The sequence below is a fragment of the Xyrauchen texanus genome, chromosome 12 (assembly GCF_025860055.1).
Source record: "Xyrauchen texanus isolate HMW12.3.18 chromosome 12, RBS_HiC_50CHRs, whole genome shotgun sequence".
Classification (NCBI taxonomy): domain Eukaryota; kingdom Metazoa; phylum Chordata; class Actinopteri; order Cypriniformes; family Catostomidae; genus Xyrauchen; species Xyrauchen texanus.
The window spans coordinates 9,485,674-9,512,298 of NC_068287.1; the positions used below are offsets into that span (position 1 = coordinate 9,485,674).

Consider the following 26,625-nt stretch of genomic DNA (forward strand, 5'->3'; position numbering starts at 1 on the left):
TCTAATCACACAAAATATACCTGTCAGCAGCTTTCTGAGATCTAACTCAGAAACTAAATTCATAGTATTTTGGAACTAGGAGTTACAGACACAAAACAAGTTATGGATTATAGCGATACTATTTTGGCCCTATTGGCATCAGAATTGTAAGGATTTAAAGATTCCAATTCTTATTCCAACTCCTTTCCGATTCTGATTCTTATCGGTTGAACTAACCCTTTATGAATTTCAACAAAACATACTGATTTACTGTGTAAAAGAGATTTCTCTCCAACTATCAGAATTGTCAAATCACTGCCAGCGCTCCAAATTCCTGGATGCTGTCCTCAACTTTTTTATAAGATTGACTTTATCAAAAGAACTCCAGACTCCAGACTTCTGCCCAGTCACTCGTTTCAAAACCCTCCAGTTATTCTTTTCCAATTGGGATGGCTTTGCAAGTGAAATGAACCCTCCATAATCCAATGTCAGTGTTTTAAGGAGCATTTTGTGTGGGGAAATCTTGAATGGGGCACAAATTGCCTGTCATTGTTATAGCGCGCTGAGGTTGTGGAGTTTGGGCTGTGTTTTTAAGTGCAAAGGGAGAGTGGCGTGACAAACAGGATGGGAGAGAACAGTGCAGGCCAAGGGATGAAAAGGACTTTGCCTCAGTCCCAGGAGATGGTGTTTAAGAGAAGCCTGCCTGTATTGGTTCCAGATGGAGTTGGGAAAGGCATGGGGTAATTGTCTATTTTTGCAGTGGGAAAAAAATTGGCCCCGTGGGAGTTGACGATGAGCATGCCAAGCCTCTAATTTCTCGGAACAACTACTGTCAATGCTGGATTTGTTTTGAGCTGGCAACTCATACATCCTAAATGTTATAAGACCTGGCAACTTTGAGGTTCACATGCTCTGAATGGTAGGATCCATTGCAGGGACAGTTCTTTCAACCTTTGAGGTTGGAGACAACATCCTGGCCTGAGTGACTGGTGCATTATTGGTTGTCTTATTCAATGCTTATAGAATGACACTGTCAACACAGAGTGCCAAATGGCAGGAACTAGCTCACGAACAGCCATTCATGGAATCTAAGAAGTTGCAAATGTAGGAGCAGTGCTGCTCTTCTGTGTATTGTAAATGAAGTTTTTTTATTTACTCATGATATTAAAACAACCTCATAAGGATGCATTTACAGTTACTTCTTATTTAATACTAATTTCAGATTGTTCCCTTATTAAAAAGTATTGACATTATTTTTGGGTGTGAATTCATGGTACTTAAATTATAATTTTTTGGATATGTATGTAAAGAATGTAAGAAATGCATGTGGCTGGAAAGTTTCCCATGTTGTTCCTGCTGTATGCATCTCGCTGTTGAAGCTTACTACTTCAAAGTGCTACTATGACACAAACGGTCAACCTGAAACCATCAAAGTCACTTCCTTAGGTGATGTCCTTCCTTCAGCTATTCAATTAAGCATGGTGTCATGTGCAGTAGACATGGACCGAGAGATGAAGACTGACTATGCAAAAACCCACGCAGCTCGATTATAACTGCCCATTTAAACATACTCACTGATGTTGGTGCATGACACCGTGTTGTCTCCTCTTTACCATGTCAGTGGTGTTTATAATGTTGTGGCTGTAAAGCAGTTTGAGTAGAAACTTTAATGTCACTTTAAAGTAGAACACTCACTGTAGAATTCAAATAGGCCACACCAATTTGATGGTCTCCACCACGATGTCGAGTGAAGTATTGCACTGCGCTGTACCATGGTATAACCATCTGATACCATAACGCTACTGTACTTTTTGCAAGGGTTTTTAGCTATCAAGAACTCATTAGAAGTGTTCGCAAAGGCAAGCATCACTGAGTGTGTTTACATGCACAAACTGAACTTGTTCCATTTAAAAAAATAAAATAATGGCTTTCAAACCTGCATTCTTTCGTCGATTAGAGGGTGCATTTCCCAAAAATATCCTTAGTCAACAATGGTTGCAAGTTCCATTGTTATCAACATGGTTCCATGTTTGGTATCTCCCAAAACCTCTCCACCTCTGGTTAGAAGCATAGCTCCTTGTTAGTTTGCTGTGTTGACATCATTTGACTTCACTGAGGCTCCTAGATCTTTTATTCCATATATATCTTTCATTTTGTAAAACTTAAGACAACTGCTTATTCTGGGGTTTTGCAGAAAACATCATGTAGACATGAATGCAGCCATTTAAAGGAGTAAAGGTTGTTAAGAGAAAGCACTTTAACACACATGACTTCTGTTGGAGAACACGGTTTTTGTGTCTGTGTTAAAGCATTATGTTCTTACAGCTTTTTGGAACGTGCGCTTAAGTGCGTTGAGGGAACCCGGAGTCTGATGAGAAAGTCTAAAGGGATCCCCCACTATTGCATCACAATATATCTATAGCGTTACACAGTGCATGCAGCTTTCGTGTCTTCAGCAGCTTTCATGCATTAAACGTCTTTCTAGAGTATGTGTAAATGAGCTTTTATAATCTGATATCTGCAGACGTTATTACTCAACCCCCTGCATAACGTTATTTATGACAGCTCTATATTGTTGAACCAACATTGTTCAAACATAGTTGCTACAGTTATGGGAAACAGTTGTGACTAGCTAGTTCATTTCTTCTACGATGCATCGTACACTGGTGGCTAAGCAGTGGGTTACGTAGTTGTATGGGAAATACACATCTTGATGGGACAGCGAACTAAAATACTCTGCCAGTGTTTGCTGTGCTACCATTCAGTGGCCACAACGCTAGTAAATTAGTAGCGCAAAACATACAGTGCAACCCCCGGATGGCCGGTACACCATGGAAGCAACCCATGCCCAATGAAAATACAAATATTATTATTACTACTGTATGACCCTAGTTTCATGACTACAATCTCCTATATGCGATCTGTTACGCTTTGCAGATTTGGTCGGATTTTTCAGATATACAGAGGAAAAGTTTGGAAAAGTTTGGAAAGGTTTCATAATTATTACAGTGAAAATGGGAGGAATGTCTTACTTTGCCAATTAGGCCTATATGTACTTTTGAATTATGAGCAGGAGCAAGATCATCTGTTTTAAAGGCCTCCTTTTGCTTTTCCATTAAATATTTAATGCATGCAGGACTTAAACATTTTCGTTTATACAATAACAAATTAATTTAAACCATCAGTTTTGCACGCAGCCAGGGTAAACTGCACCGTATCTCTGTGTTTGGAAGTGTTTCCTTCAAATAAACGTGCTGTGAGATGCAGATTCACTGAGCGCACACTCAAGTGCCTGTGCATTGGCCAAGCAAAAGGTGTTTATATCGTAAAAAAAAAAATGTTTAGAGCTCATTTTGGCCTCTTGGGTTTAGAGGCCCATGTGCAATGGCCCAATTGGCCCTGTGGTTAATCCATGCCTGGCGCAACCTGTGCAGCCCTTTCCCGAGCAAATGACTCTTATATGTTTATATGAGTTCTTTTGACTCGACACCCAAAACATATACAGTGCTACCCCCAGAACGAATGACTCTAATCAACCAGTTCTTTTTAGTGAATAAAAAACTTACTGAACCACAAGTCCAAATTAACCAAGAACTGTTACTATACTGGCTTGTGAGACTAATGTCAATTACTGGATGGTTGTTTATATGACAATGTATAATATTGGTCTTGTAATTCGAGGAATTTTATAAAACATTTCTGAATCTAAAGTCCTCAAAAGTACTCAAAGGAATTGTAATAGTTAAAGGTGAAAGATTCAGAGTTGTTAAATCCCTTTTGATTTCCATTCCTAATAAAAACCACTCAAAAGACATTAGCAACATTGCTTTGACCTGGCAGCCACCCACTTTCCCAACTTTTGCAAGGCCAAGCAGCACACACATTTTGTTATTGGTGAGAATTTATCCACCTTTGATAATTATGCTGTTTCAAGTGAATGGAAACAGGGCTTTAGAAACAAATTCAGCTTTGAATGTCTTTATTTGCAGCACTCTAGATCTCTTTCAGTGCTTGACTGCAGTAGATTGTTTTTAATTGTGCTGCTGCCAATATCTTTAGTGTTTTTCTCTGCCGCTCAAGCTCAGTAGAAAAACCCTGTATGATGTTATCTATGACCAACCCACCCCCCACCCCCCCTTTGAAGCTCCCACGCACTGAGCATGTCTCAGTTCTCAGTATAAATCAATGGCCAAGCATTAAACATGGGTCAAACGCCACTTTCCTTTAAAGCCAGAACCTTATTTACATATAGATGGAACGATCTTTCTTTTTTTGCCCCAAGGAGTCAATATTCTCTCTTTCTACCTTCTTTTGTCTCAGATTACCTTTAATTATGTCATTAATAAAGCAAAGTGTGAAAGCCAAGTATTATGAATAAAAACGTCTAGGTTACGTATGTAACCTCAGTTCCCCGATGGAGGGAACGAGACGTTGTGTCAGAGAACGACACTAGGGGTCTCTCTTGAGCGCCGATATTCACCTCTGTACTATGAAAAAAGGCCAATGAGAGTTGGCAGCCAGTATTTGCATGTCCCGCCCCCGGACATACGTGTATTTAAGCGGCGCAAATACGGGAGTTCATTCAGGATTTTTCTGAGGAGCCGGAAATGGTCCGCCACAACAGGGGCTCGGCTCAGCGACGTGGCAAGGGGGACACAACGCCTCGCTCCTCCATCGGGGAACTGAGGTTACATACGCAACCTAGACGTTCCCCTTCTGTCGCTCTCTTACGCTTGTGTCAGAGAACCACACTAGGGGTCCACTTAAAAGCGCCATGCGCTGAGCCGCGTACGTGATCCGCTGATACAGGAGCGAGCAGGTATTCCTACGTGCAGAACGACCAACTGTATCAGTCGCGACGCACTCTTCCCCAATGCCCCATTTAAGCCATCAGGATTCCTTATCGCTACCCCGAGGGGGAACAAGGTGACGGCCGCCAACATGGGAACGGGCCAGCCTGGCTGGGCCTCTTTCTCTCTATGTTTCTCGCGATAGAGCAACTACGGCCGGGCCCTTACACGCATTGAGGGAAGGGGGTCTTAGCCCTTGGTAGGGCGGGGAAGACCCTGCGGAGGCCACACCTACCCGGAGGGGAGGCAAATTTGAGTGGCACATACATCGCATGGCCTATACCTAGGCCTTATGCGGAACAGTAGTGCGGTGGTAGCACCAGCCTCAAAGAGGGGGAGCATACAGCACGGCACCTGGGGCAGCTGTGACTGCCTAAGGGAAACACGGCGCCAACTCACGTGAGGGGACAGAACCGTGGTTTTACACACAGGGGAGTCCGAGCAGGAGGCCTTACCTGTGGGGCCCCTATACCAGTACAGGGTAGCTAGCGGTACCAAGCAGTGGTTTGGGTCGGCGAGTCCCTCCAAGAGAACTGCGACCCGCAAGGGCTAGGGAGGAGCCAACCAGTGTCCCAAGCCTGGGATCTCCTGGGAAGAAGGCGCACTGTTTCCCTGGTTAGGGGAAGGGCTGGGTGCAAGCGATCCACCCGGTCAGATCGTCGGCGTGTCACCGAAGTTCTCACGGGCTCGGTACCTGAGAGAACACGGGATCTAAACTGACTCAACTCGGAGATTGTAGAATCTCGCAAAAGTGTTAGGTGCTGCCCAGCCCGCAGCTCTACAAATGTCTGCTAGGGCAGTGCCCCTAGCCAGTGCCCATGAGGACGCAACACTCCTGGTGGAGTGGGCTCGGACCCGCAAAGGGGGGCACGGCCTGGGTGTGATAAGCCAGGAAATGGCATCGACAACCCAGTGGGCTGAGTCTCTGCTTGGAGACAGCTGCCCTTTCTGCTGTCCCCCAAAGCAGACGAAGAGCTGCTCAGAGCGCCTGGTGCTCTGTGTGCGGTCCAGGTAAATACGTAAGGCACGCACCGACACAGCAGTGAGAGGGCTGGGTCTGCCTCCTCCGGGCAGCGCTTGCAGGTTCACCACCTGATCCCTGAAGGGTGTGGTAGGAACCTTGGGCACGTAGTCCGTCCGCGTCTTAGGATCACGAAAGTGTCTGCCGGACCGAACTCCAGGCAGGCGTCGCTAACAGAGAACGCATGCAGGTCCCCGACCCTCTTGATGGAGGCGAAGCGATCAGCAGGGCAGTCTTGAGAGAGAGGGCCCTGAGTCCAACTGAGTCAAGCGGCTCGAAGGGGGTCTCCGGAGTCCCCTCAGGATCGACCGAGAGATCCCAGGAGGGAAATAGGTTAGGCCGGAGGGAATCATCCTCCGGGCACCTTTTAGGAACCTGACGATTAAGTCGTGCTTGCCAAGAGACTTGCCGCCTACCGTGGTCATGGTGGGCCGTGATAGCAGCAACATACACCTTGAGGGTGGAGGGGACAGCCTCCTCTCCAGCCTCTCCTGAAGAAACACGAGCACTGACCTAACTGCGCACTTCTGCGGGTCTTCGCTCGGAAGAACACCAGTTCATGAACAGACGCCACTTCAGGGCGTAAAGATGCCTGGTCGAAGGGGCTCTGGCTTGGTTAATAGTGTCTATGACGGCTAAAGGTAGGCCGGCTAGACCCTCCGCGTCCCGGCCCAGGGACCAGACGTGGAGTTTCCAGAGGTCTGGGCGTGGGTGCCAGAGCGTGCCCCGGCCCCTGAGAAAGAAGGTCCTTCCTCAGGGGAATTCGCCAGGGAGGGGCTGTCATAAGGAGCGTGAGATCCGAAAACCACGTCCGGTTGGGCCAGTAGGGGGCCACCAGAGTGACTTGCTCCTTGTCCTCCCTGACCTTGCATAGCACCTGTGCAAGAAGGCTCACTGGGGAAAAGCTGCACTTGCGCAGCCCCACGGGCCAGCTGTGAGCCAGAGCATCTGTCCCCAGGGGAGCCTCTGTGAGGGCATACCAGAGCTGACAGTGGGAGGTTTCCTGGGAGGCAAACAGGTCTACCTGGGCCTTGCCGAACCTGTCCCAAATCAGCTGGACCGATTGGGGTGGAGCCTCCACTCTCCGCCAGGCAAGGTTTGTCTTGACAGCCGTCCGCTATCACATTGAGGTTGCCGGGATGTGAGTGGCGCCAGCTTACTCCAGTCGCTGCTGACTCCAAAGGAGGAGACGACGGGCGAGCTGTGACATGTGGGGAGCGTACTCGCCTTGGCGGTTTATGTAAGCCACCACCGTGGTGCTGTCTGTCCTGACCAGGACATGTTTGCCACGTAATCATCGGAAGAAATTTCTTCAGGGCAAGACGAACGGCCAGCAGCTCTAGGCAGTTGATGTGCCAGCGCAGCGGCCTTGGTTCCACCGCCTGCGGCTGCGCGCCGTTGCACACGGCGCCCAACCCAATTTGGAGGCGCCGGTTGTAACCAGAACGCCGACGGACACCTGCTGCAAGGGTACCCCTGCCCGAAGAAAGCAGAGGTCTGTCCAGGGTTTGAAGGTTTGGAGGCAGGCAGTGGTAATTTCCACGCCGCGCGTGCGCGGGCGCCATGCTCGCCTCGACTCGAAGTCTGGAGCCAATGCTGAAGTGGTCTCATATGCATCAACCCCAGTGGCGCGACCGCCGCGGAGGATGCCATATGCCCCAGGAGCTGTTGGAAACGCTTCAACGGGACCACGGTGCCTGGCTTGAAGGAAGCGAGGCATTCCAGCACTGACTGAGCACGCTCGCTGGAGAGACGTGCTGTCATTGAGACTGAGTCTAACTCCAAACCGAGAAAAGAGATGCTCTGGACTGGGGTGAGCTTGCTCTTCTCCCAGTTGACCTGAAGCCCCAAGCGCGGAGGTGCTCGAGCACCTGGTCTCTGTGTGCGCATAGTAATTCCTGCGAGGGGCCAGAATGAGCCAATCGTCGAGGTAATTGAGTATGCGTATGCCCGCTCCTCGTGAGCGGGCAAGAGCCGCCTCTGCGACCTTCGTGGAAGACGCCGAGGGGACAGAGACAGGCCGAAGGGGAGGACCTTGTACTGATACGCCTGGCCGTCGAATGCGAACCGTAGAAAGGGTCGGTGTCGAGGGCGTAATTGAGACGTGAAAGTACGCGCCCTTCAGGTCTACCGCTGTAACCAATCTAGATGCCGAACGCCAGATAGAATTTGTTTCTGGGTGAGCATTTTGAACGGGAGTTTGGACAGGGTCCGATTGAAAACTCGCGAGGTCCAAGATCGGTCGTATGCCACCGCTTTCTTGGGTACAACGGCAAGGGCTGTAGAAACCCTTCTTCGCTTCGGTTGGAGGGACAGGCTCTATCGCGTCCTTGATTAGAAGGGAGGCGATTTCCTCGCGCAGGGAGAGGGCATGTTCGCCGCGCACTGCGGAGGAACGAACGCCCAGGAAGGGGGCGGAGACCTGGCAAACTGAATTGGCGTGAATCGAAGTCGAATGGTCCGTGCAGCCAGCGTGACGAGCTGGGCAGAGAAAGCCATGCCTCTGCGCTCTGTGCTAGGGGCACCAAGGGGACAAGTATTTTGGACGCATTCGGGCGGGCTTCGCGAGCGGTGCGGAACAGGTAACGCAGCGCCGGGAGGCTCTGTGGCGTCCCGAGGCTCTGGTGCTGAGAATAAGCTCAAAGCACTTACCTTGTTCCGCGCACCCGCAGGGGCGGGTTCGTGACAGAGGAGGAGGTCTGATGTCGGCGCCCTCTGGACTCGTCTGAACCAGCCGGCCGGGAACAGTCGTGGGGCTGAGGGCGGAGCACCGCATCCTGGGCGCCGGACTGTTGAGGCCTGAAACACAAGTGCCGTGAGAACGGCATTTGCGGGCCATGTGACCCAGAGGTAAAGGAAATAGCTCTTTTATTGAGAATTTGGTACCGCGAGCCCCGGCCAGGGGTGCGGCAAATGAAAAACACAAGATTCTCCTCCCGGCCCTCCACCGGGGACGGAGCGGTCTCACCATCTCCGGAGCTAACCTCTCGCCCTCTGGGTCCGCTGTCTCAGGGACGCTTGGGAGCCTTCCGGTCCTCGACGGGTCCGTGGAGGCAGGGGCGTACGCTTCCTGCGGTTTGCTCGACGCTGGGGCTGAGAGCTGGGCCCCGGTTGGGGCGGAGCAGAAGGTCTTCTGGCCGCAGGAGGACGCCTCGGCGAGCAGATGGGGCCTGGGCCGTGGCGGCAGGCTTGCGGCGCGGCATGATGTGAGAAATGGCCTCCGCCTGCTTCTTCACCAGGGAGAACTGCTGGGCAAAGTCCTCCACGGTGTCGCCGAAGAGGCCGAACTGGGAGACAGGGGCGTTGAGGAAGCGAGTCTTGTCGGCTTCACGCATCTCAACCAAGTCCAGCCATTGCTGACGTTCCTGGACCACCAGAGTGGCCATCGCCTGCCCGAAAGTGCCTGCGCTGTGACCTTCGCCGCTCTCAGGGCGCAGGTCGGTCGCTGAGCGCAGTTCCTGCAGCGTGTCGGGATCAGGGCCACCCCGTGCATGTTGCGGAGTGCCTTGGCTTGGTGGACCTGCAGGAGAGCCATGGCATGCAGGGCTGAAGCGGCGCGTCCGTAGCGCTGTAGGCCTTCGCGGTGAGCGAGGATGTTGCTCTACAGGACCGGAAGGGAGTACAGGGCGCCCCGCCAGGTGGTAGTGCTTCCGGGCATAGATGGATCGCAACAGCTCTATCCACCTGGGGATCTCCGTGTACCGCGTGGCGCTCCGCCGTCGAGGGTGGCGAGGGCGGATGAGCAGGTGGCACGACGAGTGGAGAGGGGTGCTCTCCACGAAGACGCCAGCTCATCATGCACCTCCGGAAGAAAGGTACTGGGGGCGAGGCTGTGAGCGCGCCCACGCTCAAAACCAATCGCCTAGCCGTGATGGCTGCAGGGAGGATGGAGGGTTCCAATCCAGGCCCACGCTATTGGCTGCCCGGAAAGCATATCGGACATCTGCGCTGCCGGCCTCCTGCTGGGCGTGCAAGCCCGGCGGCAGCCCAGAGGAGCCCTCAGCGCCAGAGCCCACGCCCTCGATGTCGCGGCGAACTCATCTGCTTCCATCGCAAGAGGGTAGGCAGACTGGCTGTGAGGCGAGTCGCCGCCACCTCGAGCAGGGACGGAGTCAACGAGCGTGCTGGGGCGCTGGTGGTCCGAGGGGCGTACCCGGCGGAGCTGCACCCGCTGCCATCCCCAAATCACCTCCATCGCCAGCCGCATCGCCCTCAATCCCGTGGGAAGAAGGAGCGACGCGGGGCTGGAGTGGCTTGCTTACGGTTGTAAGCAAGCCGTGACCGTAACGTTGTCATGGTCATGTTCTCGCAATGACAACATGAACCATCCACAAACGCAGCCTCGGTGTGATCGCTGCCCAGACACACGAGACAACGCCTGTGGTCGCCGGAAGCGGAGAGTACTCTACCGCGATCCAGAAACAACACAGGGGCGGAAGGGCATCTTTAAAAAGACGGCGTCCTGAAAAGGACGTTCAACGCCGCTGTGTTTTTGCTCTTTTAGAGGAAATTACTCTTTTAAATAAAATCACTCTTTTATGAATGAAAGACTCGTGAGAGATCTTTCTATCTGCAACTGTCGATGCGCTCAGGGGCAGGAAGTGCACAGCCGTGCAACCAGGAGAAAGCCACTGTTGTGCGCCGCAGAATCCAACAGCATGCAGCAGAGGATAGCAGGAACTCGGTGTGTAGTAACGCAGCAGACTGCAAACACGACCATCGGCTCCGAAGAAATTTTCTGAATGAACTCCCGTATTTGCGCCGCTTAAATACCCGTATGTCCGGGGCGGACATGCAAATACTGGCTGCCAACTCTCATTGGCCTTTTTTCATAGTACAGAGGTGAATATCGGCGCTCAAGAGAGACCCCTAGTGTCGTTCTCTGACACAACGTAAGAGAGCGACAGAAGGGGAACTTCATTTTTACTCTTAAGCATTTTGAGTTTGAATGACACATCATAATAAATGAGCTTTTACTGCCCACTGATAGTAAAGAAAAGGACTGTGTCTTTGATATGTTACTGTGTACATACTGTATCTGAATTCGATTGAAATTATTATCTCTGTTTTTATCTCAATAGGTGATGATCTGATGCGCTGTGTGGACCTTTACAATCAAGCTCAGTCAAAATGGTTTGAGGAGATGGTCACCACAAGCATGGTAATTGGCAATCATCTCACTGTTAATATTACTCACACTTAGGGTTAGGGGTTATTGGCAGATGATAAAATGGGCAATACAATTGCCATACAGTTAGAGTTTACCATTCATTCTGTGTGCTTTCTTGACTGCAATGCACAGACTGATTACAGATCAGTGATTTCTCTGAGTTTGTGCTCTGAAGGAGTTGGAGAGACTGGAGGTAGAGCGAGTGGAGATGATACAGCAGCACCTGCGCCAGTACACCACGCTACGTCACGAAACAGACATGTTCAACCAAAGTGTGAGTAACAGCATTATGTTCCTCTTAGTGACAGCTCAGCTAAACAAGGTTTAATCATCCAAGTGCATGTAATGTAATCTAAATACATTGGATTACTTCTTTAGCACTGGCATATTGTTTTCACTTGTTATGATGCATGAATGCAACACTTCATAAGAAAGTGTTTCACCGCTGTTCAAATGCACTTTGGGTCGCATCATGTGTAAATGTTTTCCCTCTGAAAGGACTAAATAATAAATGAAACAAGAGACAATAAAATGCAAAGTAATCTCTTCAGTAATCAAAATACTTTTTGAATGTAACTGTATTCTGATTACCAATTATTTAAATTGTAACTGTAGTGGAATACAGTTAATTATATTTTGTATTTTAAATACGTAATCCCGTTACATGTATTCCGTTACTCCCCAACCCTGTTTGTAGCCATGTTGTATGTGAGGATTTAATTGATTTAATTGAATCATTGGTTAACTGTACGTCATGCAGACACCGGAATGCGCACAGCTTGTGTTTCATGGCTTGTAACATAATGGAGAGTTTAAAATAGAGCGTAAGTGTAAACATCTGCTCAAGAGCGCTTGGGGTGTGCCAGTAAAAGCTGTAAACTAAACAGGAGACTAACTGCCAACACTCGCAACTTCACATGCTCATACAGTACAAACAGAGTAACACTTAAGAGCTTTAACAGATGGATCTTAAATGAGATGTCTGGCTTAATAGACATGTTGTCCATGAAACTTGTAGTCAACAAATATATATATATATGAATGTAGCTCTGGAAGAAATTAAGAGACCACTGCAAAATTGACGGCACCGATTGATCAGTAAAACTATTTAATGAATGTACTGTATCGGTCTACTGCTAGTAAATATGATTTATTTACTTAGAAGTTTAGCAGGAAGCTTTTCAAATGAAACAAAAAATAAACTTTTAAATGTATTAAAAGTTTATTAAAAATGTATTAAATTTATTTAACATTTTTAAATATTAGAAAAATATGTTTTTTTTCTAACATTTTCTGCTACAAATGACCTGAAAATACCCCAATAATATGAAGAAATTTCATTGAAATTACCATGTAAATGATGTTATATGATTATTCTTGTTTTTAGACGTTGGAACCAGTGGACCAGCTCCTGCAGAGTGTGGACCCAGCCAAAGACAGAGAGTTCTGGGTTAAAGAACACAAGACAGGGGAACTGAGACCTGTGGACATGGACATCTAGAAGACACAGACCTTTGAGAAACATACAGTACAGATTATATAAGAATCTACATGCATGCCTGTCTACCTGAGTACTTCAACCTCTCAGCCAAAGCCATACAGGTATCTCCCCTTGAAGCACTGGTTGTTTTGTGGATTTGGATAGAAAATACAAAATCAAAGCTTTCTTAATCAAATAGTTTCTTAATATCACATTAAATTGGTGATGATAAAGGACAGAAGCACAGATTGAATATTGAGTAGTGATTCCGTGCTGTGTTTTAGCATATAATCCTGCATGTCCTTCAAATAACTTTAATAGTATGCCATTTATATTAACATTGTCAAGACAACATTGATAAAAATCAGAACAACTAGCATACTGTACAGTCAAAATACGACTTGTGTATTTGCCGAAGTAGATGCCTACAAAACAAATTTCATCCAACCAATGTTTTTAGTTGTTATCCTTTTGGTGTCAAAGTGATATCGTGAAAACCTGGAACAAGTATTGCCATACAAAATATTCCAGAAATACTTTGAATCTTGTGCAGAAATAACCAGCACTAAATTATGAGGGGAAAATGCTCAAATATATTGTCATTAAATAATATTAATAAATCTGTTTTGAAATATTTTATTTTATTTTTATTTATTTTTTGCAACAAGGAATGCAATGCAAAGTTTTCAATGTTTTTTTCACAAACTAAACATAAACTGCTGGCAAATCTACAGCCTTCCTTCTGAAAGAGAGGTCTGTACAGAATGCATTAATTGATCTATTTTCATATTTTTGCAGATTTATTTTGCAGAAAAGCATGTTTTGTCTAAATGTAGTACTAGTTCTGTATTGTTAATGGAAAATAGATGTGTTACTTGAGTGGTACTGGTTAGTCCATTGATTGTGTTCATGGAAGATATATCAACTAGCTTGGCATTCAAAAGACCAGGACTCGATAGCAAATTCATATAATGTTTCCCTGCTAAAGCCAAGAAACCCTCTTATTACTCTTTTGGCATCTATAAGTTGCACTAAAACAACTTAATAGAGGATAACGTTTCTTAATGGTGAAATTATATGTTTTTGACTGTAGAATCCAGGTGTCAATCAAAGGTGGATCAGATGTGAACTATAATGATTTGTGTTACAATGTACACCTTTTAGTGCCTAAAGGTAAATTTGCCTTGGAATGTTCATAATCTATTCTGTTAAGTGTTTGTATATAGATGTAAATATGTGTGTGCCGTTTTTTTGTCTGTAATTGTTGTCAAGCACATCCTTAAAAATGCTCATCTCTTTGTCATCTTTGTGATACCATGTGTGTAAAAATGCACATTCATAGATACGTAAACTTGTGACTGATGCATACCACAATTTTATATTGAATGCATGTGCAGCTAATGCAGCTAATTATTACATTGTTCAAACCATACTGCTCTAATACTGGCAGATAATTTCCCATTTTAAAATGAATACAGTAATAATGTGAAATATGATACATTTATAGAATGCTCGTTTGAGAAAGTCAAAGCACAGATTGTCCAAAGCACATTCTGGTTAAAGAAAAATATGTGCTTTCATTCAAATTTCTCTCAGATTTGTATTATTTTACTATCAGTCGGATATGTTCTTGGCAGTCAAAGAATAGAATTCAGGTTTAAAAATGACTTAATTATACACTAGCTGCCTCTATTAAACTTACAATGCAAATATGCACACAAGGAATCGCTGATGGATCTTTTGTGTTCTAATTAGATTTTTGTAAAACCCATTATAATGAGAACATTTGAATTATTATACAATAATGTGAAATAAAATCAGAAATGTATAAGTACAAATGCAGTACCTTGTGACTGGTAATGGATTCACTTAATTTTTTGCTCTTTTGTAAGTTACTAACATTCAATCCAGCATAGTCTCGTGACAAATAATAATAATTCATGCAAAATGGTGAAAACTTAACATATCGTAAAACTTTTAGACCAAATAATCAACAAACTAAATTTTAAGTCTATACAATATAGGCATACGATTTTATCCATCACTTCATTTTAGAAAGGAAACATCGGGGGCCTGGGTAGCTCAGCGAGTCGCGAGTTCAAATCCAGAGTGTGCTGAGTGATGCCAACCAGGTCTCTTAAGCAACCAAGTTGGCCCGGTTGCTAGGGAGGGTAGAGTCACATGGGGTAACCTCCTTGTGGTCGCAATAATGTGGTTCTTGCGCTCGGTGGGGCACGTGGTGAGTTGTGAGGAGAATAGCGTGAAGCCCTCACACGCACTACATCTCTGCATAATGCGCTCAAAAGGCCACGTGATAAGATGTGCGGATTGACGACTCAGATGTGGAGGCAACTGAGATTCGTCCTCCACCACCCGGATTGAGGCGAGTCACTATGCCACCACGAGGACTTAGAGCACATTGGGAATTGGGCATTCCAAATTGGGGAGAAAAGGGGAGAAAAAAAGAAACAAAATGAAAGGAAACATCTGTAAACAAATTTGGTTACTCAGTCCATATTTATTTATGCAATTCAAATGACGGATGTACTGTATACTGATGAGCCAAAACATTATGACCAATCACATCAGAAGCAAATTACATTGATCATCTCCAAACAAGGCCGCATGTCAAGGTCTGGAAAGATTAAATTGTATGTGAACAATCAGTTCTAGTAGTCAAAGTGTTGACTGTAGGAGAAATGGGCAGGAGTAAAGACCTGAGTGAGTTTGACAAGGGCCAAATTGTTATGGCCAGACAACTGGGTCAGAGCATCTCTGAAAAGGCAAGGCTTGTGGAATGCTCCTTGTCAGCAGTGGTGAGTACCTACCAACGGAAATCCAAGGAGGTAAAAACCACAAACCAGTAACAGGGTGTTTGGCGCCCAAGGCTCATCGATGCGCAAGGACAATGAAGGCTATCCCGTCTGGTCCGAACTGACAGAAGGTTCGGACGTGCAGCCCCATATGCAGCAGGGTGAGATGTACTGTGTATTGTGACATATTCCTCCCATAACCATCATTAACTTGACTTGTGCCAAATAAGACCTTCTGTCGGTTCGGACCATATGGGATAGCCTTCATGTGGAGGGAGTGTGATGCTCTGGGCGATGTTCTGCTGGGAAACCCTGGGTCCGGCCATTCATGTGGACATCAATTTGACACGTGCCAACAACCTAAATATCGTTGCAGACCAGGTACACCCCTTCATGGCAATGGTATTCCCTGATGGGAGTGGCCTCTTTCAGCAGGATAATGCGCCCTGCCACACTGCACACATTGTTCGGGAATGGTTTGAGGAACATGATGAAGAGTTCAAGGTGTTGCACTCGCCTCCAAATTCCTCAGATCTCAAATCGATTGAGCATCTGTTGATTGTGCTGGACCAACATGTCTGATCCACCACGGCTCCACCTCACAACTTACAGGACTGCTGCTAATGTCTTGGTGCCAGATAGCACAGGACAACTTCAAGGGTCTAGTAGGGACCATTCCTTGGTGGGTCGGTGCTGTTTTGGCGGGATGTGGAGGACTAACAGTATATTAGGCATAATATAATGTTTTGGCTCATCGATGTATGCCAATAACCTGTAGTATGCTTCCCTCCTCTTGTTCCAAACACTGATGTTTTCTTTCTTATGTGGTACGCACACTTTATTTTCATTATAATCATGGTTAAATTTAGAGTTTGGGTAAGGGGCTAGACTTTATCGTTAGGTTTGGGTTAGGGATTATACAAATTAATATATCATTCATTGATTCGTTTATTTCTCTCTGTGGAAGTAAAAGTTGTACATATTTGAGCAATCCAGCTTGTACGATTTCTTACAATTTCAGGACCAGGTTGATCTTTCCCCTTTCACCTAACATAGGGTATGACTGGTTTACATTTGCTCAGTTTAGCATGTAACAGTTTTTAATGTATTGCATTGCCCAAGCTATTCTAGGTCTACAGGTTGCAAAAATTTTATTGAAAATCAATGTTAATGGTGTGCATTCTGTGTATTCAGAAAACTTGTTCAGTTAAATGTCTGTGTTCTGAGCTAGATATTTTATATATATATATATATAACATTTATAATATTGTAAATATCAACATTTACAATATTATATATATATATATATATATATATATATTGTAAATGTTGATTTATTTGCTCTCAACTTAATATGAAGTTTATGTTGAATATGCCCAGGACATGACTACAATGTCTATAAAAATTATTTAAAAAAAAACTCTAATTGTTATTACCAGTCAGTGAGGTTTCTTGTCCAGAACCTCTGTGGACCTCATCAAAAAAATTAAATAAAAACATAAATGCCAAAAAATTGCTTCTTTCATTGCATTTATTGCTATGTGGTTCTCCACACACAATAATTACTGTCCGAATGGAATGACCCTTAACCTTTTATCCCTTGGTTTATTTTGGGTCAGCAGCCACCATGCTACAGAGCTCCAGTCTATGTTTTGTATTGAAACCAGGCCATGAATTGCCAAAGATAGCTTCAAGAAAAGAAAGAGGTAAGCCACTGTGCATCAGGCTTGTCCTCAGAGCTTTGGCTGTAAGCAGCGTCAACATGATACAGATACGCTCAGGGTTGAAGCCCTTTCTAGTGCTTAAGTTTAGTAAGTCTAAACTTGTTCGTAGACTCAAGGCTCTAATCTCACTCTCAACTCATTCAGATAAAAAGGACAAGCAAATTATTACATTTCAGTCAGCTTTGTTTTTGTGTGATACAGCATGTACAAAAGTAGGTCAGTAACTTTCTCAAACAGAGGGTTACAGAAACAATATTTGCATTGAAAATCAACTAAAAAACACTATTATTTGGGAAAGCATATACACAATCTGTACTCATCTAAAACACCAGGATGCTAAATTATTACACAAGATACTTGGATAGAAACCAAGCAGTCATTTGTAAGTAGTACAGTATATTCACTTATTCCTTACAGACACAACAATTCTTAAATCTTCATTGATTACAAAGGGCAGAAAACATATTTTAATGTGGCTAGTTGGCAATGAAGGATTGATCAGTAATTACATAGATTTATAGCTATTTTTCATATGTATTCCTAAAATGTTCACTTTATTATTCTCTACAGTTCTTGCAACGTCCTGAAAAAACACAGTACAAGAAATTTATTTGATAAAATATATCCAGTCATCTATTAAACATATTGTTTCAATATCTGATGAATGCATGTTGAGACCTTAAACCACCTTAACCCTGAAGGGATCTAAAACAGGAGAGCCTCAGGACCCTGCGGATTTGTCTTACCCGACCTTCAGATCATAAGAGGATTGAGTGTTCTAGAGTAGGTCTGTTAACATGAGCCTAATGCTCTTATCGAAATTGGACTCAAAAACATTGGCAAAGCCAATGGGAGAATTCCTTCAGGTACAATTTTACTTACTGGTGGTCCAGCAAATAAGTCATTTATGTGTTATAGGAACAGCTATGTTTGTCTGATTCATGGCAGTGCTGTGGGTCTTCCAAAATGTGGCCTGGAAAAGCAGTCTGGGTGGTGTAGGTTGGGCGTTAAGGGAATGGAAATGGGGTTCTGAACAGTTTCATTGAAATGTGGCCATTAATGCTTCTTTTCCTTTAGTTTGTCCTGAATCTTCTTTGGCTCGTCAAACTGTATTAACCTCAAGATGTCTTTGTTTTCCATGACACCCTGAATGAATTCTCCTTCGCCAATCTTATCTGTGAAGACAATCACATATTATGAATATGTATTGTATGTGTGTGATTCATGTATACATTGGGAAGTTCATCTTACCATCTTCAGTCTTTCCAAAGAAGTTCCAGATTTTGTCTGCTCTCTTTTCTGGTGTGTTTTCATCTTCTGGAAGGATTTTCTGGTCCTCGGATGGAATCATGTTGAATATTGACTGCGTTTAGGGAGAATACTAAGTATTAAAACCAATTTAAAATAAAAATAATGACATATTAATGACAACAAATGAGGTCTGGAATGATTAAGTGATTGAGCTTTGTATTATCAGGTGGTATAATCTATCCTGAGCTTCTTTAGCCATCTGGTCACAATTGGTGAACTGTAACTGAGATACTACAACTTGCTACTAAATACTACAAGCTCTGTAGACTCAAACAGCATATGACTGGAGAAATGAATGCAAACAAAACGTTCCACAACAACATCAATCTAGTAATCTAGGTAGGATAATAATTCAGAAGAAGATTGGCTTGAATGTTGAATGCATGTTATACACACCCTGACAATCTCCTGCATCTCGTTTTTACTGATGGTCCCATTGCCGTCTACATCATACAAAGCGAACGCCCACTCAAGCTTTTGCAGGGTCTTGCCTGAAGAGGTAAGATGCAATGCGACAATGTACTCCTTAAAATCCAAGGTGCCGTCAGCATTGGTGTCAAAGCTGCGGAATACATGTCGTGCATAGGCAGTAGGGTCGGCATTGGGAAAGAAGCTGGCATAGATGCCTTCAAACTGTTCTTTAGTGATGCGTCCAGTGGGGCACTCTTTGAGAAAGCTGGCGTACCATGTACACAGTTCTTCCTCTGAGTATTTGGTGTTCATCTTGAGATCATCCAGAATCGCTTTGGACAAAGCGCCACTCTTGGTGTTGCCCATATTCCCAAGTTGTAGATGTGTAAAAGAGACAGTTGTATTCCACTTTAGTTTCTTCGTTCTTTCACCCACCCTCCGCTTTTTCACTCTGATTCTCACTCACTCTCTTTCCCTCCTTTCTTTATTTATATCTCTGACCAGAACAACAGGCTGGCGATGTCTCCGCTGGATTGCCCCTCTTTGGCTACTCCTGACAACTCCTCCAAGTGCTGAATGGGATTATGTATATCTCTATTTAAATCCAGATAGGCTTTCTGAAAGATTAGTTAGTTACATCACACCACTTTGATGAGTCCTGCATTATGTTTATTTGTTTCTTTATGGCAAGGTCTTATGGTAGAAGGATGGTAAACAAAACTCGAATTTACATGACTTGTGTCATTGTGAGATGAGTAACAGAGCTGCCTCCACTCTTGCTCTCTACATATGGGTCAGTGCACTCTACAAAAGTTTCATTTTCAATAAGACCCACCAGCTTAAACGACCATCCGCTATTACTCTAGTCCAGTGGTTTCCAACCCCCCCCCCCTCACATAAGCAAGAAACCCGATAGGTTGACAGACATACAGGTTTAATAATTGCTACGGTAGTTAACTCAGTGCGATCTCTCTGCATGCTTTGTGGCGAAACATGTTAACAGGAAAGCTTTATGGCATCAGCAAATGTAACTAAGGGAGGACAGGCTTACAGGTCTTCTCTCTCTTATGTGCTCACTTGAGCATGTGTGAGAGAGAGAGAGTGCTATTATCCAAGGCTGTGAGAAATGCAAAAATAATGCAAAGGTTTATTGACTTAAAACAATAATATGGTGAGTATACTATAATTCAAGTATACCTGGGATTTTGCCAATTCACAAGAGAAACAATACTTGAAAATAAACCTACAAGAACTTCGCTTCATCCTCATGCAGTTGTGCAAAGATTCTCTGGACTGCATTTCCCAAAGCATCACAAGCTTCAGTTGATTGCATAGAGCACTGGCACCAAGGGTTTCTATGATCTACTTATGCTTACGATGCTTTTGGATTCAACTTTATTGTCATTGTGCAGAGTACAGGTACAGAGCTAATGAAATGCAGTTGTTTTTGCAAATCCCAATTAAGCTTGGGTCAGAGCGCAGGTTTAGCCACGAAACAGCGCCGCCTGAGCAGATAGGATCAAAGGCCTTGCTCAAGGGCCCAACAGTGGCAGCTTGGCAGTGCTGGGCTTGAACCCTCAACCTTTGGTCAGTAACCCAGAGCCTTAACTGCTGAGACACCACTGGCCTGGGAAATGTAGCCCTGGTTGGTAGAGGGACATTTAATGAAGTTTTGCTACAGTTGCCATGGTGTCAGGGTCTTTAGACAGTTTTTTAAAGGTTGGGATCAACTGCTCTAATTGGACTAGAATGGGACATGGTAATTAAAAGGGGACCTTGTGTTACTTGTTGTGCTCTAAACATCCTTGAATTGCCGTCATAAATGAGACGACTAAACTAAAAGTCAGCTAAAAGTTCTTTAAACATTTTGTTATTTTATATTAAGAAATATGAAAGGCACAGTGTTGTGCTTTTGCTGGTCTGTTCGGTAAGTTCTATGTTGGTCCTTCCAGACTGATTGATCACACTGTTTATTCAGCAAAGAGAGTGAAAGTTTTGCTGCTGATATCTTCTATGCTTCCTGAAAATCTAAGGACTACACCCAGTGGTTGAAACTGTAAGTGTTATTGAATGATTGGGGATGTTTTCAGGTGAAATGTTAACTGAATTGGACCAAAAGCAAGTTGTATTTTGAATTGTAAATGATGTAATACAGTCAACAGGAAGACATAATTAACTCTACTCCCTAACCTAAATGTCAACCCTAAACCTAATCGTTAGTGAAATAAAAATGTTATTTAAGAGTAAATATGCAACCTCCAAATCACTCTAAAAAATTTTTATCTGGACAAGATTGCTTATCCAAAACCCATCTCAGAAGTTGCTCAGTAGCACTAGAGGGAAATGTGTTCATACTTCAATTGATTCAAATATGTTTGATGGGGGATGGCGCTTGTCAGTAATTTGGTTAAATAGTGTTGATTTCTGGGTATGTGAAATTTTGGAAACAGTATGTCCATTTCCTGTGTGATTGTGCTGTTGCAGTTATTAACAATGATCAAGTCAATTCCATCAAGCCTCTTGAATTGATAAAATATTTGCTTTCATTTGTTCTCTTTGCAGCATATAAACATGTGATATTTAAAAATGTTAAGGATGTCCCTTTCCTGTATTTTCAACAATCATTAGTTTGTTTTGAAGAATTGTTGCGTCATTATACAGTAATGCACTCATGTCAGAGACTACTAGAATTGAGTTGCTCCAAGATTACAATAGTTAAACAGACATGTGCAACAAACATTTTTCAGTGATTTCATAATAGCATATTATCCCAAGACATTACATCAAAACTAAAGGGAATTGCTTGGAAATACTGTTCGTTAGTCTACAGCTTGACATACAACATAGTAGGTTTGGTCCTGAGACTTTGTAGATATTTTCCCAGACTCCCATAGGAAGCGGAAGCAATTGCAGCAAAAAGAGTTGGTAAGTGTGACATCCCCTACCAAAATCAATTGGTCCAAGTCAGCAAGTGGGACGTGGCCTTAAGGGTGGTCGCCATGTTGATATCATATAACCATTCGAGTACTACTCACTTTATCCCCCTGTTATCGGATACTTTCGGTTGCAGAATAAACATAACATAGGCAACATATGTGTGGGATGGGTGACGCCTGCAAATAATGTATTTCGACAATGTCACATAGTTAACGATTATTTATTTATTTTCATATTTGCACTGTTGATTGTTGTGTTGTTCTTCTATATCCTACTATGTACCTTTACATTGCATTCATTTGCAAGACTATTTAGGATTCACCATAAATTACATATTTTAGATGAAAATTTATATTAATGGAATAATCATTTTTGATAGACATGGAAATAGCCCTTTCATCTGCATTTATGTAAATTGGTGCATTAATTTTTATTTATTAATATTATTATATATTGTTGAAATTGTTTTGTTGGGTGGGTTTGGTTCGGTTGGTGAACAGCCTGAGCTACTGACATCACTGACCTCATTAACACACATTTCCTATTTTAGTTGGCTCAGTGTCATGGAGGCCAGAGCTCCTCTGCTAACCAGCTTACGACTGACGGCAGATCTGCCAGCCAAAAAAAGGGAAAGTGATCTTAGATAATGCGTCTGGTGTGTTTTGAATGTTTACCTTTTAGTTGTGAATTAGTTTGATTATTTTTACAGAATAAAGCTGAATCAGTCTCTTTCATTCATTCATTCATTCTTTCTTTCATAATTTCTTTCTTTCCTTTAATAAAAAATATTTAAAAAAATGTAAGTGTATGATTTAATATTTACAGAAAAAAATAAGATAAAAAATAAATGAGAAATATTTAAATCGTACATGAGATATAAATAATGTTAAATAAAAAAAATAAATAAATAACTTACTTGGCCTGTTTGTCACTCTAACACTGGTGGAACAGGTGTATTTTTCAAGGATGCATCAGAAATGCTCAGGAATATTTCATCATATTACGTCAGAGGTAGATCTAATACTAAACTTCTTAATACATCTTAACTGTTTCAACTGCCATGGCGTCAATGATTTGGGGAACTGGGCTTACTCTATGTCTGACACAAGGCACGTCCCTGTGAATTTTGCACTGGAGAAATCCAGGCCTGTACTAGCAATATTTGCAATCTTTAGCACCAGTCAACAAGCCAGCCTCAACCCACTCCATGTGCTACTAAAAGAGTCTATGGTAGGTTTGCTGAGAGACTAGTTTTTAAATGATTTGTGCATGATATTTATTATTATTATTATTATTATTTTTTACTCTTCTTATGAGTTCTCTGAGTTCAACTGTTGCCACCAAACTGACCTGAGAGAGGTTAAATCTTGCTTATGTAATCATTTGAATTCAGTCCTTTAACATGATGGTCAAACATTGACATTTTGGTTCCAAAATAAAAAAGAAATATGTAATGTTTCACAGACAATACAACTTTATTTGTCATTTTACATTGAAAAAAGCTTGAAACATTTGTCCCACATGTAGCCATCCCACATGTAGCCAAACACAAAAGCAATTAACTCTGGCATGGGAGGATCATGTGCAGGTAAGGATTACATAAAGCAGTTTTATGGTTTAGCATCTCTTTTTCCTGGTAGTTACTGCAAAGATTCAATCAAGTGGGCAGCGTGTGGTCCTGTGCTTTCAATCTCTGTTCATGCAATGTAACAATCACCCCTCGTGGACAGACACTGGACGATTAATTCTGAAAGAACTGCTTAAAAAGTACCACATACAGTATCATCAAAACTTGTGAAAGTACACTTGAAACTTAAAGCCTTTGACTTTGTTTTAATCTTGTTCATTGTTCTACTTTGTTATACATTTATAAACATTAATTGAGTAAAAACATTTATTTTAATATCAGGCTGCTTTGCATATTTTGCCATTTTTATGCCATAAAAATTTCATGAGTGTTTCATTTCAAGTCAAATTTAAAATGGTTGCGGAAGTGCATGGAAATTAAGCTTGTAATAAATGTAGCAAAGGGCACTTTGCAAGAACAAGGTTTGAGCCTGTAGTACAAGCCTTCCGATGCACGGCATTGAGTGTAGTTTATACATATAGGACATGTAGGTCCTAAAAGGACAATGCACACATAATCATCATATCATCTAAAACTGAAAACTGTGCTTGCTGGATATATGTATTGTATGACAGATTACCCACAATTACCCAAAATTATATATACAGTATATGTATATATTAATCCTCTGTGTAGTTTCCTCGGTAGTGCAATGGTACAAAAATACATTTATTGACTCCTGTTGTAACTTGGGCTTTTTTTGTTGTGGCACCACCTGGAAGCTAAAGGTATTCATGTGGATTAGTTATTATATATCTGTAGCTCATACTGGAAATTGGCCTAAATGATTATGCCCTGCTGATTATGTCTATCTTTATGTTTCATCTGTATCATTCAGTCATTATCAGACAGCCCTCATGGAAAAATATAGTTTTTTAAAATGCAGTTGTGGTGAGCAGGGCATGACCTTGTGGTGAAATTCTGTTGGCTGTAAGGACTGATGGCTGTCAGGTATAAAGGCTTTTCATGTGTTAATAATTGTTATCAGAGCAGGCTGTACAGAACAACAACTTTTTGTACAGAACAACAGTCTAGACACCCTGTCAGTATAAATGTGTTAAAAAATTAGTCTCTCTTTGAGAGCCTCTTTGCTCTCTTTGCTTGACATCATGGGAAAATCCAAAGATATCAACCAAGATCATTATCAGACAGCCCTCATGGAAAAATATAGTTTTTTAAAATGCAGTTGTGGTGAGCAGGGCATGACCTTGTGGTGAAATTCTGTTGGCTGTCAGGACAAAAAAAAATGGTGGACCTCCACAAGCCTGGTTCATCATTGGGAGCTATTTCTAAATGCCTGAAGTTACCATGTTCCTCTGTAAAAACAATAGTACGCAAGTATAAACACCATGGGATCATGCAGCCATCATACCGCTCAGGAAGGAGACGCATTCTGTCTCTTAGAGATGAACATAGTTTGGTGCAAAAAGTGTAAATAAATCCCAGAACAACAGCAAAGGACCTTGTGAAGATGCTGGAGGAAACAGGTTGAAAAGTATCTATATCCACAGTAAAACAAGTCCTATATCAACATAACCTGAAAGGCTGCTCAGCAAGGAAGAAGTCATTGCTTCAAAACCGCCATCAAATCCAGACTACAGTTTGCAAATGCAGATGGGCACAAAGATCTTTTTGGAGAAATGTCCTCTGGTCTAATGAAACCAGAAATGAAATGTTTGGACATAATGACCATCGTTATGTTTGGAGGAAAAAGGGTGAGGCTTGCAAGCTGAAGAACACCATCCAAACCGTGAAGCATCTGGGTGGCAACAACATGTTGTGGGGGTGCTTTGCTGCAGGAGGGACTGGTGCACTTCACAAAATAGATGGCGTCATGAGGAAGGAAAATGATGTGGATATATTGAAGCAACATCTAACCCAGTTTTTGAACTGCATCTCACATAATAATTTGAATCCATAGAGTAAGTACTAAACTCTAATTAAAACTTCACACTGTTTTAGATGTTAGATTTGTTACCTTTTTTAATATTTTTAATACTTTTTTATTACCTTGTATTTTATTATTGTTATATTTTATATATTTCAAATATTCCTTGTAATAAAGTAAAAAAAATATAGTAACCCAATTGTTGTCTCAGTATATTTATATTGTGTCAAAATGTATTAAAAGCCTGCAATAAGAGGCAAAAACTAAGGGCTGATGGGGTTTGGGGTGAGCTACATTTTATGTTTAACCAAAGAAATGAAAGCCAATGCATACAGAGGAATAATACTGTAGCTGTCAGGATTTAGGGATGGGCTAAATCAATTTTAATCAATAAAATGAAATCCAGTGAATGTAATGACCCAAATGCTGTCAAGATTGAAGTTTAAGGGTAACCAATCCAGTTTGAGATAAATTACCAATAAAGGTGACCATTTTATCTAGAAGGTGAGAAATGCAATCATCAGGTGTGTAAAAAGTCCCCTGACAGACAATCTTGGGGGATTACCTACCATGGTAACAAATAGCCATACCTCAGAAAGGAATTGTACGTAATTACATATCCGAAATGATATATAATCAAAGGTACACATAATTTGACTCCACTCCTGTCCAGCAGTGCGTATCTAGTACAACCTACTGCTTAACAATCATAGTATGGCAACAGTTGGAGAAATGAACTAGCAAGCCATGACAGTTTCCTGAAACCGTATAACTATGTCACACATCCATCGTTTAAACCATAATGGTTCAACAATATAGAGCTGTCATTAATGACGTTATACAGGAGGTGGAGTAAAATAAATTATAATAGATCATTTACACATACTCCAGCAGCTTTTGTGCATTAAACATCTTTCTAAAGACACAAAAGCTGTGTGCATTGTGCTACAGGTACATTTACATTGTGCTGCAATAGTGGGGTTTACGTTTACATCAGACTTCAGGGTTCCCAGATGAACTTGAGCACATACGCACATGCACACTCTTCAAAAACATATAAGAACTTCTCTTATGCTTTAACATGGAAGCTGTGTTCTCCAACAGAAGCCTTGTGTGTAAAAGTCCCTTTAATCCCTTAAACGATTGAACTGGTTTCTATGTGACATTAGAACGCCGCTTTCTGCAAAACCCCAGAATAAGCAGTTTTCTTAAATGCATGTAAATGTTTGTCAGACTCTTTAGAGAATGAAAGATATATATGGTATAAAAGATATAGAAGCCTTAGCGAAGTCAAATGTCATCAACACCGTAAACTAACAAGAAACTATGCGTCTAACTACAGGCAAAGAGCTGTGTCTGTTCCCCGAACTACGAAACACAATACCCTCACTAAATAATTTAGAAACAATTTGAT

At 42.8% G+C, this 26,625-nt stretch overlaps 2 protein-coding genes across 4 annotated transcripts in view; one reads left to right on the top strand and one right to left on the bottom strand.

Annotated features, from left to right (window-relative positions):
• Positions 1 to 16,815, top strand: part of LOC127653406 (growth arrest-specific protein 7-like) — a 47,920-nt gene extending 31,105 nt beyond the window's left edge. For 2 of the 3 annotated variants that reach the window (XM_052140088.1, XM_052140086.1), the window contains 3 exons: positions 10,932 to 11,011; positions 11,196 to 11,294; positions 12,408 to 16,815. In XM_052140088.1, the coding sequence (XP_051996048.1) occupies positions 10,932 to 11,011; positions 11,196 to 11,294; positions 12,408 to 12,521 (293 nt within the window). In that variant the 3' untranslated portion in view covers positions 12,522 to 16,815. Of the gene's footprint in view, positions 1 to 10,931; positions 11,012 to 11,152; positions 11,295 to 12,407 lie in introns of all 3 variants that reach the window. The other variant, XM_052140087.1, reaches the window with a different exon arrangement.
• Positions 16,816 to 16,888: 73 nt separating this feature from the next.
• Positions 16,889 to 19,264, bottom strand: LOC127653414 (recoverin-like). Its single transcript, XM_052140097.1, has 3 exons — positions 18,745 to 19,264; positions 18,289 to 18,400; positions 16,889 to 18,212 (listed from the first exon to the last, which is right to left on the bottom strand). The coding sequence occupies exons 1-3, from the start codon at positions 19,123 to 19,125 to the stop codon at positions 18,094 to 18,096; spliced, it is 612 nt and encodes a 203-aa protein (XP_051996057.1). The 5' UTR covers positions 19,126 to 19,264; the 3' UTR covers positions 16,889 to 18,093.
• Between the last annotated feature and the right edge of the window lie 7,361 nt (positions 19,265 to 26,625).